We start from the raw sequence: 13657 nt of genomic DNA, 5'->3' as shown, positions 1-13657 counted from the left end.
TCTTTGATATGCCAACTATCAGCCTTACAGTTGCTGCTTTTAAGATTTTGTTTGTATTTGGTTTTCAGCAGGTTTACACCAACGTGGGGAGGTTAGTTTTCTTTGAATCGATCCTGTTTGTAATTCATTGCCTTTCTTGATGTTTTTTGTCAGCTTAAGCATTTTTGTGTCCATTCTCTCCTCAAATAACATTTCTGCCCAATCTCTCTCTTCCCTTCTGCCCCAAATGACTTTTACCCTCTTTTCTGTGTTTTGCATTAAAAAAAAAAAAAAAAAAATCTGTGCTGCTTCCTGTTTCCAGTTCCACATGTAGGGAGCTTGAAGTCCCCACTCTGTCCTGATGAGTAAAAAGCTGAACGATCAATGGTTTAGTCGTTAAGTCGTGTCCAACTCTCTCGGCTCCATGGACTGCAGCCTGCCAGGCTCCTCTGTCCATGGGATTTCCCAGGCAAGAATACTGGAGTGGGTTGCCAGTTCTTTCTCCAGGGGATCTTCCTGACCAAGAGATGGGACCCTAGTCTCCTGCACTGTAGGCTGATTCTTTACCAACTGAGCCACCAGGAAATCAGTAACTCTTCCTAAATCCATTTAAGAGAAGGGAGGTCCCAGGGCATACCACTGCCCCCCAAACTGGAGAGACTGACAGGTAAACACAGAGAATCACAAATTATCAGAGCAGAAAACTCACAAGCTATAACCTCTGTGGGAACCGAGGCAGGGGTGGAAAAACTAGAACTGTAATTGATCAACTGCTGGAGTCCCAGAGAGGACAAGTGTTAAGTCACAGACTCTAGGGAGCCCAGCCAGAGAGAGGTCCCTGCTCTTTGTTCTTACCTCCAGGAGCTCGACCAGGTTCACAGATGTCAGCGGAAAACTTCCTCAATCTGTAACCCTTCGCACTGGGCACATGGGGACTCAAGGTGTCTTCAGATTTCTCATCTACACCCTCAGCCGCTTCTCTTGGACACATCTTACGCTAATTAAATCCTGACTACCCCTTGGTAAAGACACCGCCTGCAATGTAGGAGACCTGGGTGTGATCCCTGGGTTGGGAGGACCCGCTGGAGGAGGAAATGGCCACCCACTCCAGTATTCTTGCCTGGAAAACCCCATGGACAGAGGAGCCTGGTGGGCTACAGCCCATGGGGTTGCAAGAGTCAGATGCGACTTAGGGACTAAACCACCATCACCCCTAAAACATCACCTTCATTGCTATTCTGTAGAGTGCAGGCTTTTCCATTTTGTTTCCACAAACCTCTGTACCTTAAAGGCTGGACGTAGAACAGGAATAGTATTTGCTTTTCACTTCTACTCTCAAAGGAAGCTCCTTCCAGCTCACTTACATACTGTTGACTTTATTTAGGCCCATCCGTCCGATTGTTTCCCCCTCGTTCCCAGTTCAATTCTGTGGGTCCATCACAATAATAATTTCTTTGCAAGAGGTTTAATATCCTTGTCTTTTCTCATCTTATGCATCTGGAAAAACCCAGACCTGGTTCTACTTTATTGTATGTATACTTCACATCTGTTCTGAACAGCTAATTTTGTCTGGAAGAAAAAAAAAAACACAACAAACCACAATTGTGTTAACTGCCTGTCTTTAAATTCGTAATTACTATTCTCAAATCAGCTCTCACAACTGCTTGGCAATTTAACCGCTGTATCCGTAACACTCTGCTATTCTTGGAGACAACCATTTCTGCCTTCTTTCTCCTCAAACCTCCACAACTCTCCACAGGCCAGCCACACTAGCATCTTTGCTTCATCCTTTACTGAGAAGAGATGGAAAACCCCAAACCTTCCCACCACTGTATCTACCAAATTACCTCCAGCGCACCTATTCTCTCCAATCACGGAGGAGGCCCCGATGCCTTTGTGTCCTGAACCGCACCCCCTCTTGCCTTCCCAGGGACTTCACTGTTGCACAGTCCTCACCAACTCTTGCTGTCGCACCACCATTCTCTCTCAATTTACTGACTTGCTCTCAGCAGCCTATGTACAGATCTAATTTCTCTTGTTACAAAGCTTCCCTCCACACCTCTCCTGGACCTCACGATCCTTTCTAGATGCCAGGGCTTCTGCTCCCCTTTATGGCAACGTTTCCTGAAAGAGCCGGCAACCCTGTCCGTCTCTCTTCACCGTGTGCAGTCAGGCCTCTATCTCCACAGACCCACTGAGCTTACGATTGACGTCATCAGTGACTTTAATCTTCCACCAATCTTAGATCCACCCTCCTACTGACTGCCAAGGGGCCACCGCTGTTCCTTGGGGTGTTCTTCTTTGGCTCCAGGAAAGCACCCTTTCTTGGTTTCTCTCCAGCCTCACTCCCCTGAGCCTTATGAGTACGTTCTCCTGCTCTACTGAACGTCCAGATTCGGGAGTGTCTCGGGGCTCAGAGTCGGACTCTTCTCCACGGGTGCTCTCTCCCCAGCCCATCTCATTTAGTTTCGTGGCTTTAGTCAAATATCAATGACCCCACAATCTGGATTTAAGCCTGACCTCTGTTGAGACCCACACTTGGATAACTAACTTCTCACTTGACCTCGAGACAGGTACCTCTCAGATATCTCAATTCTGGCACATCTCCACGGCTGCTCTCTCCCCAGCCCATCTCATTTAGTTTCGTGGCTTTAGTCAAATATCAATGACCCCACAATCTGGATTTAAGCCTGACCTCTGTTGAGACCCACACTTGGATAACTAACTTCTCACTTGACCTCGAGACAGGTACCTCTCAGATATCTCAATTCTGGCACATCTCAAACTGTAGATTCATCCTAAAATTTCCTGTTGTTATCACTCATTATTTATTCAGTTAATCCAGCCAAAAATCTCAGTGACATCTTTGACTTTTCTTTTTCCCTCACTCTTCATACCCAACCTGTCATGCCAATATTACATCCCAAATCTATCCCCAGTTTACCTCAGGTCTGCCCTTTCCCCGCCCTTTCCGTCCAGGCTGCCACCACCTCTTGCTTAGACATTGCCTTGGCTTCTGCAGCCTCTGCACGCTTGCTAAGTTGCTCAGTCATGTCCGACTCTTGGCAACCCCATGGACTGTAGCCCGCCAGGCTCCTCTGTCCATGGAATTCTCCGGGCAAGGACACCGGTCTGGGCTGCCACGCCCTCCTCCAGGGGATCTTCTTACCCCAGGGACCGATCCGTTCTCTCCAGTGTCTCCTGCATTGGCAGGTGGGTTCTTGACCACCAGTGCCACTCGGGGAACCCCTGCAGCCTCTACTCCTGCCTTTTTCCAAAGCGTTCTTCCAAAGCCTGTCTAACCATCATGTAAACTGATCAAGCCAGTGTACTACTTCAACTATGTGAGAAGAAAGTGAAGTCGCTCAGTCAGGTCCAGCTCTTTGCGACCCCATGGATTACAGCCTACCAGGCTTCTCCATCCATGGAATTTTCCAGGCAAGAATACTGGAATGGGTTGCCATTTCCTACTTCAGGGGATCTTCCCAACCCAGGGATTGAACCTGTGTGATCTGGCTATACCCCTCTCCAGTTTAATCTGTTGATACCCCATCATATTCGAAATGCTGGAGTCACACTGGTCTTCTTTTTCCAATTCCCTAAACCCTCCAAGGCCTTTGCACGTACTGCTCTTTTTTCTCTTCCTGTTTTCACATGGGTAAAGCCCAGTCTTCCTAATTTTCAGGTACAACGTCACCTTACGGAGGCCTTCCAAAGTACTCATCCTACTTACGGTAAGGCTTCCTCAGTCCTTCCCTCTCAAACTGTTTGTTTCCCTGCCTGGCTGCAAGCTCTGTTCTATGTTGGCCTTATCCATCACCTCCCGTGCCCAGCACAACATAGGTACTCCATAAATAATACACATGTTGATGGTGAGTGACTTTATAATCTTTAGAAAGGGATGGTTTTACTACATTTACAAATGGCTTAGCAAACGTGGTAAGGTTTGTTGATAAATCGGGCTGCTCAGAGCCAGAGATAAGGAGACAAGCTCTGCTGAGCTTTTTAGGCCATGTGCCCACAGCACAGCGCTTTATTTTTGCTTTTATTTACCTATATTTTTTACCTTGGAAATAAAGAAAGACGTTAAGACAATCAGTCAGATACCTTGCTGAGTTCAAAATGTGTAAGACTACACAATTCTGATCCACATATAATGGCTCTATGAAAAGAACATTAGGTTACAGCTAGATGAAAGGTAAACAGAACATTCTTATATAGTATGAAAATAGTCTAAAACCCAATTATTTCACCGATATGCAGATACCAGATACATTTATTATTTTTATTAGTAACATATATCTTTAACCTATTATTTTTTAAATATACTGAAATAAAATAGTAACCAAATGAGGTACACTGTAAAGTTTTCAAACACGTCTATTCATGTGAAAGGCTAAGTTTATTTCACAGTTTGCTTGTAAGAGTTAACAGCTAAGATAAAGCTGGAATATACTTACCTGGGCAATCTGAAGAATTTGAGGATTTGGAGTAGCCAATTACAAACCTCTTAAAATAAATATATATTATTTACACAAAAAATAGTTAAGAACTTATAATCAGCATAAAATGTTAGCTGCAGTTGGCTATCACTGTTTAAATATCCACAAGGTGGGTCTAGACAAAGTTATGTTCCTAAGGGTCAAACAAGGCTATGGTTTTCCCAGTGGTCACGTATGGATGTGAGAGCTGGACTGTGAAGAAGGCTGAGCGCCGAAGAACTGATGCTTTTGAACTGTGGTGTTGGAGAAGACTCTTGAGAGTCCCTTGGACTGCAAGGAGGTCCAACCAGTCCATTCTGAAGATCAGCCCTGGGATTTCTTTGGAAGGAATGATGCTAAAGCTGAAACTCCAGTACTTTGGCCACCTCATGTGAAGAGTTGACTCATTGGAAAAGACCCTGATGCTGGGAGGGATTGGGGGCAGGAGGAGAAGGGATGACAGAGGATGAGATGGCTGGATGGCATCACTGACTTGATGGACACGAGTTTGAGTAAACTCCAGGAGCTGGTGATGGACAGGGAGGCCTGGCGTGCTGTGATTCATGGGGTTGCAAAGAGTCAGACACAACTGAGTGACTGAACTGAACTGAATGGCCTAAAATAGTTTATCTTAAAAAGCAGGTTCGTGAAAAGACAACTCAATACACACTGATTTCACGTCCCTATTTATTTGAACCATTTTTTCTTTTCCTATAAGGAAAGGAAGCTTGATAGCACCTGAATTGATACCCCATTAAAGTTACTTAAATTATTCACAATTTCATTCAGGTTTTAAGTTAATCTGATGTTTAGCAAGTAATCTCTCAAAAGAGGTGCTGACTGCCAACAGATGAAGGTCAAGGATACCGTGTACAGAGGTACGTACATATAGTGATGCTACCACGCAAGCAATGTTCTCAGGTTAATACAGTGAAATTGTTAACTACAGTTCTTGTGGATTTCTGAAAAATTTTAGTCTCTGGCTTGCTTTGGAGCATAATTTCAAATTAACTTTTCATTACTTTGCAAACTTTGCTTTTATTTGTATCATTTTTACGTCTGTTTAAAAAGAGCGAGGATGGGAGTTTTCCAGCTTGTTTTGGAAGAACGCACCCAGTTTTATGATTAGTGTCTGTTTTATCATTAAAGAATCTATATTTTGCCATGAAAAAAATAAATGTAAAGTCTTACTGACATTAAGGGGTTTAATAGCATAATAAGAGGGACTCGAAACACACTGTGTATCTTACTGGATGGTGCCTTTCATGAAAACCTGTTAGCATTTGGATAAATGGATTCACAAATTAATAAAACTTATCACATTAAAAATACATTATATTTATTCATCAGGTAACAAACATACTAATGTTACTATAGTTCAAAGCAAATGAGAATTTAAACATTTTTTTCTTTAAATCATCTCAGAAATGTTTTCATTTTATACAACACAATGCTTTTTAAATAAAAGTAAACTAAAAGAGGTAACTTATGGAGATTATATTCCTAAATTAAAATATATTGAAGTGGATATACAGCTTCTCATTTCATTTTGCTTGGCTGGAGGATATAGTGTTTCAAAATGAAAATAAATACACATAGCCAAAATCAAAACCAAAAGAAGTATGCAAAAACATTTTATTTATAATAGATCAACATTTTTGACATGAAAGGAAGCCACTTTCAATTTCTCAGGAATGCCTAGAATCCAACAGTTTCCATAAATACTAGCTAACAATTATTTCACTGTAGGTTAAAGAAATAATTTCAGAATAAACTTTTTAAATGGCTCTGCCTATGGAAACTTATTTTTTATACGCTTGAATGTGTAGTAAGCTAGCTTTGCCCAGGAAGTGAATGTAATCCAACTATATTCCAAGTGTATTAAAACCAGTTTATACAACAAACATGACAATCACCCATGTGTATCAGCTGTGCTCAAAAGAGAATTCTCTTTACCGAAATACGCATTTTTCAGAAAGGCCTCACATTAAACCATTAAACCAACCGCCTCCCTCCTATGTCCAGGATCACTCTTTTCTACTGAAAGTTGCATTACTTGACAGACAATTGTCAAATTCCAGGGAACTGTACACTGACTTAAGACTCTATGTGATATATATCAAACACAAGAACAGGCACTGACTTTAGGGGACAAGGTGACGACTGAGACCAATAGTAAGGAAGCCAATGTCATTTTTTGTCTCTAGGGAAAAAAGCAGCCCCCAAATGTCCCGAACTTTTCTGTACCTCTCTGTAACGCATAGGGTGAAAAGATAATCTCTGAAATTAAAATTCATCAGAAAATTTATCACCTTAAATAGAATGTTTTATGTAAATAAGTATTAACTTTCAGATCCGAACCATACTTTCTTCTTTTTTCCCACTTGGGAAAAAAAAGTCACAATTATTAGCTTTTCTTACTTAAATTTAGTTTGAGTATTTAAATCTACTACACACCAGTTTGTAAAATTCACCTTGGTTACCACTCCCCATGCGATGCGTGCTCTCCTTCCTCAGGTAAGTCCGTTATATCCATATAAGTAATGGGGAGATTTACATAGCACTTAAAGAACACTCATGAGAGCACTGAAATGTTGAAGGTTACACTATTATCTACTGACTGTAGGATGTGTAATTCAGATTCATTACAGTATTGTAAATACCGTGTGAATGGAGCGCACACATGTCCTACAGACGCACAAACTGAGTCCAAAGGCACAGAGTGATGCTGGTGGCTCTTTCTAGTCAGTTAAGAAGCAATAAAGTCTGCGTCATCCTTTCGTAATTTAAATACTTAAGTCATCTCCATTTTTATTACTTTATAACAATGACTTCAAATTTACATTATTTTAAGTACCACTGTAATAGCTTAGTGTATCATACAAGTATTTGCTAATATCCCATCCAAAAATTAAAAAAAAAACTTCACTATATATATATATTATATATAAAAAAAATATTCTGAAAGACAAGAACATAGAGGGGACCTGGTACAGACTGTCAACTCAGTTTTTACCACCACAGTTGGCACTCCAACACTGACAGACATACAGCAACGATCAGAAGCAGTGCCAGCGTCTTTGGAGGTTAAGATGACATTAGGATGCAAGAACGGAAACCAGAAATAAACAGGCAAGCACTTCCAGTACCAGGAGCCAGTCTGCCTGGGGCCCACCTCAGCGCTCGCCGGGGCCTCCTCCCACGCTTACTTCTTCCTCTGAAACACGGTGGCCAGCATGGCGCCGGATGTTGTCAACTGGCCCATTTTGTTCAAGAACTTGGTCTTCGCATCTTCACTCACTAAGCTTGCAGCAATTGACATTGAGCTAGGAAAAAGATTTTGAAATTCGTGTAAAGCAATTAGAAAATGAAAATTATCTTATGTTTTTTTTCAAGTCTTTAGTAACAGAACATTAAGAAATACATTCTGAACTGGTATCACAAAAGGGAAACTAACACTTAGGGAGTAGAGCTTTTTGGTACCATCGGAGGTTAGTGGCTTTTGTGTTAATCATTTCTTGAAAGGAAGCAGTGTGGTGTAGTGATTAGGAGCAAGTCTGGAATGAGACTGAAGCTCAGTTCTGTCATTCACGAGCTGTGTGACTTTGGGCAAGTTATTTAATCTCTGTTTCCTCATCTATTAAATGAACATAATTCTAGTACCTACCTCATAGGGCTATTCAAGGATTAAAAAGGCTTCCCTGGTGGCTCAGCTGGTAAACAATCTGCCTGCAATGCAGGAGACCCGGGTTCCAGCCCTGGGTCAGGGAGATCCCCTGTAGAAGGGAGGGGCAACCCACTGCAGTATTCCTGCCTGGAAACTTCCATGGACAGAAGAGCCTGGTGGGCTACAGTTCATGGGATTGCAAAGAATTGGACATGAAGCATCACTACCAACAAAGCTAGTGGAGGTGATGGAATTCCAGTTGAGCTATTTCAAATCCTGAAAGATGATGCTGTGAAAGTGCTGCACTCAGTATGCCAGCAAATTTGGAAAACTCAGCAGTGGCCACAGGACTGGAAAAGGTCAGTTTTCATTCCAGTCCCAAAGAAAGGCAATGCCAAAAAATGCTCAAACTACTGCACAATTGCACTCATTTTACACGCTAGTAAAGTAATGCTCAAAATTCTCCAAGCCAGGCTTCAGCAATATGTGAACCATGAACTTCCTGATGTTCAAGCTGGTTTTACAAAAGGCAGAGGAACCAGAGATCAAATTGCCAACATCCGCTGAATCATGGAAAAAGCAAGAGAGTTCCAGAAAAACATCTATTTCTGCTTTATTGACTATGCCAAAGCCTTTGCCTGTGTGGATCACAATAAACTGTGGAAAATTCTGAAAGAGATGGGAATACCAGACCACCTGATCTGCCTCTTGAGAAATCTGTATGCAGGTCAGGAAGCAACAGTTAGAACTGAGCATGGAACAACAGACTGGTTCCAAATAGGAAAAGGAGTACGTCAAGGCTGTATATTGTCACCCTGCTTATTTAACTTATATGCAGAGTACATCATGAGAAACGCTGGACTGGAAGAAACACAAGCTGAACTCGATTGCTGGGAGAAATATCAATAACCCCAGATATGCAGATGACACCACCCTTATGGCAGAAAGTGAAGAGGAACTCAAAAGCCTCTTCATGACAGTGAAAGAGGAGAGTGAAAAAGTTGGCTTGAAGCTCAACATTCAGAAAACGAAGATCATGCCATCCGGTCCCATCACTTCATGGGAAATAGATGAGGAAACAGTGGATACAGTGTCAGACTTTATTTTGGGGGGCTCCAAAATCACTGCAGACGGTGATTGCAGCCATGAAATTAAAAGACGCTTACTCCTTGGAAGGAAAGTTATGACCAACCTAGATAGCATATTCAAAAGCAGAGATATCACTTTGCCAACAAAGGTTCATCTAGTCAAGGCTATGGTTTTTCCTGTGGTCATGTATGGATGTGAGAGTTGGACTGTGAAGAAGGCTGAGCACCGAAGAATTGATGCTTTTGAACTGTGGTGTTGGAGAAGACTCTTGAGAGTCCCTTGGACTGCCAGGAGGTCCAACCAGTCCATTCTGAAGGAGATCAGCCCTGGAATTTCTTTGGAAGGAATGATGCTAAAGTTGAAACTCCAGTACTTTGGCCACCTCATGTGAAGAGTTGACTTATTGGAAAAGACTCTGATGCTGGGAGGGATTGGGGGCAGGAGGAGAAGGGGACGACAGAGGATGAGATGGCTGGATGGTATCACTGACTCGATGGACTTGAGTCTGGGTGAACTCCGGGAGTTGGTGATGGACAGGGAGGCCTGGCGTGCTGCGGTTCATGGGGTCGCAAAGAGTCAGACACAACTGAGCGACTGAACTGAACTGAGCGACTGACACTGGGTTCCCTGATGAGTATACAGGGCTCATTAGCAGTGCCAGGCATTAATAGCAGGTGTAAGTGTTAGTTATTCTTCTTCTTCTTAGCATTATTTCATCTAATGCTTACAGCAATCCTGGAAGATAGATATTATTCCTATTTTCACAAATGCATAAACAAAGCCACACTGAGGTCTTTGAGGTCGATCACCAACTGCACTAGTGTCAGTCAACAACGCCAAATCTTGTTTCTCTTTAGCCAACCTTTTGTGTGGGGAGTAAGCACAATCCAAATGACTACTAAAGACTGCTGATACATCATACTATTGAACAAACTATTGATCAGGGACATTTTTCAGTGATTCAACAATTGTGCTGTAATAAGTAGATTCAGGAGTCCAGCTTGCTGGCTTTGTGACTCTGGCCAAGATACTTTAAATCACTCTGATTCAGTTTCCTCCTCTGCAAAATGTCTTGAGGTCTAAGTAAGAGAATATGTCTGACCCTGTCAGAGACAAGTGAGCGGTGAGCCAGGTACAGGAGCTCAACAGACGTCTGTTACATCTACACACGGAGGACGCACTGCTACGAGCCCTTCTGGTTCCGTGTGGTCTTTACAGGAGGCACTGTAAGTCACTGAGTTCAGTACCCGGCCGTGACACTGCCTTGAAAATCTCTTCTTCCTTTTGCTCTTCCACCAGTGCCTCCGCCTGCTGTGTCCCTGTGTCTCTGAGCATGCCTCTCTTGCTGGTTTCCCTCTTCCCACAAGTAATCCTCCAGCAGGCTCAGTAGTTCTTCAATTACAAAATATACTCATTCTCTATGTTTCAAATAAATTTCCATAGGATGACTACAAAATGGTTACTGAAACGCAACACTTCGCTGAGGGCCAGAGTCATCAACTGTTGTACACTGGATCAAGCAACGTCCCAAGCATTTTTTTCAGACCCTAACTTTAGAAATAACTCCCTGGAGCTCCAATACTTTGGCCACCTGACGCGAAGAACCAATTCACTGGACAACACCCTGATGCTGGTAAAGACTGAGGGCAGGAGAAGTGGGGGGACAGAGGATGAGATGGTTGGATGGCATCCCCGACTCGATGGACATGAGTCTGAGCAAACTCAGGGAGACGGTGAAGGATGGGCAAGCCCAGTGTGCTGCAGTCCATGGGGCTGCAAAGAGTCAGACACGGTTTAGTGCCTCAGCAACAACCCTGCTTTTACGTCTTTCCTTGCCAGCGCTTCTAACGTTTCCCTCTCTTCCTAGCAGTGAGTATGATGGCTCTCAAACTATCGTCAAATCTTGTGACTTTACAACATCTCTATCGTTTACTTTTATTTCTAATGCCAACACTTCACAACTGGATTATTCCAATAATCTTGGATCTGGTCTTCTTGTATTAGTCACTCACCACTTAAATAATCACTTCTTTATATCACACCCCTTTCTCAAAATCTTCAGTGGCCACTTACTACCTCCAAGATAAAATATGCATGGGATTCAAGAAACAGCAATCTAATTCTTGTGTGGGTGTGTGTTTTAAACCAACCTTCACTGATTAACTCCTCGACTCCCTTGAGTCATGTTTGCCTAGTCTAACTGTTCGAACTATTCTCAACTTAAATATCTCTTCTTTGATGTCTAACCAAGTTTTAAATTCCATGATGCCTTTCCTTAACACTGTAGGTTGATGGTACTGTTTTCTTTCTGTAGGAAACAGTGTTAAGTCAGAAGATAAGTATTATTTTAGTCTGCATCTAGAAAAACAGGAGACATGGGTCAGATAATATCTGAGATACCATCAAGTCAATGATTCTAAGAGGAGCACAACAGTATGCTAACGGAGTCTAGAAGCCAGCACACAGAAGTGAACGGAATGACCAGCGTTCAGTTTGGAGGGGAGTTAGGGGCTTACGACACCTTCCCATGAAGAACGAAACATGTGCTACGCATCCGCACAGCTGTGTGCGTCTACAGAGACCTGTGAGGCGCACCACGATCATCTGGGGAGCTTCTGGATGTGGCTCCTAGACCTGACCCCAGTGATTCTGAGTTTCTCCTTCCAGGGTCGAGGACCCAGGTAGGTATGTTACAAAGCTTTCTAGTAAAGAACCACTGCATTATAGCATTTTTTTTGTTTTGTTTTTCTGAAGAGTTTACATTTTTTATTACTTTGACAAAAGAGTCTGACTCTGACCCCTCTGCCAAAACTTGTTTTAGAGAGTAGATGTTATAGGAAGGGAGACTTTAACTCAGAATATGAAAGGAATTTTTTAAAAAACAAGTGGTTAAAAATGAAATGGACTGCCCTGTAAAGTACTGTCTTCTTACTGCAGGCTTTCAGGGAAATCTGACCTTTCCATTGCAAGTCATAGGCAACCACTTCCCACTACCTGTTGATTCTGCATCTATAGAAACTCTTACTTCTGGCCTAGTTTTAAAATTATTTATGTCCTAGAATACTTCTCTCCCTCTCCACATCACTCTATCTTACAAATGGAAGACCACTGCTCCTTCTCTTTTAAATTCCTGTTTGATTTTTTGACACCACTCTGAATTGCCTCCTAATTCTAAGCGAAGCTTCTCTTGAAGTGAAGTGTTAGTTGCTCAGTCGTGTCTGACTCTTTGCGACCCTATGGACTGTAGTCTGCCAGGCTCCTCTGTCCATGGTATTCTCCAGGCAAGAAGACTGGAGTGGATTGCCGTGCCCACTTCCAGGCAGACGTCCTGACCCAGGGACTGAGCCTGAGTCTCCTGCACTGGCAGGCATGTTCTTTACCACTGAGCCACCTGGAAAGCCCAAGCTTCTCCTAGACGCTGCATTTTAAACACTGGTCTAATTTTATGTCTGAGCCCTCTTTCCACGTGAGATCATCCATCCAGCTCCACCCCTCTGGTCACCACTAATATTTTAATAGTTCCTAAATCTCAGTAACTGCTTACAGTGCTTTTCTAACTGTACTTCAAACTGTGAATAAACACTTCTCTTCAGAATAGCTCCACTGGGTTGTACTGTGCCATCACCCAACCCAGGAACCCTTAGATTCTAGTTCTTAGTCTAACCTGTTGCCAAGTTAAACTGAACTCACATTTGAATATATCCTGAATCCACCTTAATTCTCATATTGACTGTTATATATAAGCTGAGTAGTGAATACATGAGGATTCATTGCTGCTGCTGCTGCTGCTGCTAAGTCACTTCAGTCATGTCTGACTCTGTGTGACCCCATAGACAGCAGCCCAACCAGGCTTCCCCGTCCCTGGGATTCTCCAGGCAAGAACACTGGAGTGGGTTGCCATTTCCTTCTCCAATGCATGAAAGTGAAGAGTGAAAGTGAAGTCGCTCAGTCGTGTCCGACTCTTAGAGACCCCCTGGACTGCAGCCCACCAGGCTCCTCCATCCATGGGATTTTCCAGGCAAGAGTACTGGAGTGGGTGCCATTGCCTTCTCCGATGAGGATTCATTATGTCATGTTTATTTTTTGTGTCTATTTGAAATTCTGTGGAATAAGAATTAAAAAAATAATAATACAGAAGATTTGAATAACACAGGAAAACTATGATTATAAAAGTGAACTTTTCTTTTTAAATGGAAGGTCATATAACCAAATGTGTTTCAGGACAGTACAGAGACTTCTTTCTTTCCTGCATGCTACTTTATGAAATGTCATTTAGAAGGTATTTCACATATAATTTTTCTCAATTTTGGTCCCAAACCTTTTACATTTTAAACTAATAAGGCATCAAAACTGTTCATATTCAATGTATAAAAATGAACAGAATTATATGCTTTAATGATAACTTTATGGATTTTGTGTTCAGAGTAGAAACCTATCAAAG

At 42.5% G+C, this 13657-nt stretch overlaps 1 protein-coding gene across 7 annotated transcripts in view; it reads right to left on the bottom strand.

Annotated features, from left to right (window-relative positions):
* Positions 1 to 6078: 6078 nt before the first annotated feature.
* Positions 6079 to 13657, bottom strand: part of RELCH (RAB11 binding and LisH domain, coiled-coil and HEAT repeat containing) — a 114129-nt gene continuing 106550 nt past the window's right edge. For all 7 annotated transcript variants that reach the window (XM_019986736.2, XM_019986737.2, XM_019986739.2 and 4 more), the window contains one exon: positions 6079 to 7786. In XM_019986736.2, coding sequence (XP_019842295.2) covers positions 7666 to 7786 — 121 coding nt within the window. In that variant the 3' untranslated portion in view covers positions 6079 to 7665. The remainder of the gene's footprint in view (positions 7787 to 13657) is intronic.

Source organism: Bos indicus, chromosome 24, assembly GCF_029378745.1.
Source record: "Bos indicus isolate NIAB-ARS_2022 breed Sahiwal x Tharparkar chromosome 24, NIAB-ARS_B.indTharparkar_mat_pri_1.0, whole genome shotgun sequence".
Taxonomy (NCBI): domain Eukaryota; kingdom Metazoa; phylum Chordata; class Mammalia; order Artiodactyla; family Bovidae; genus Bos; species Bos indicus.
Note: the sequence above shows the minus strand (reverse complement) of the source record. Positions and strands in the feature narration are given on the sequence as shown.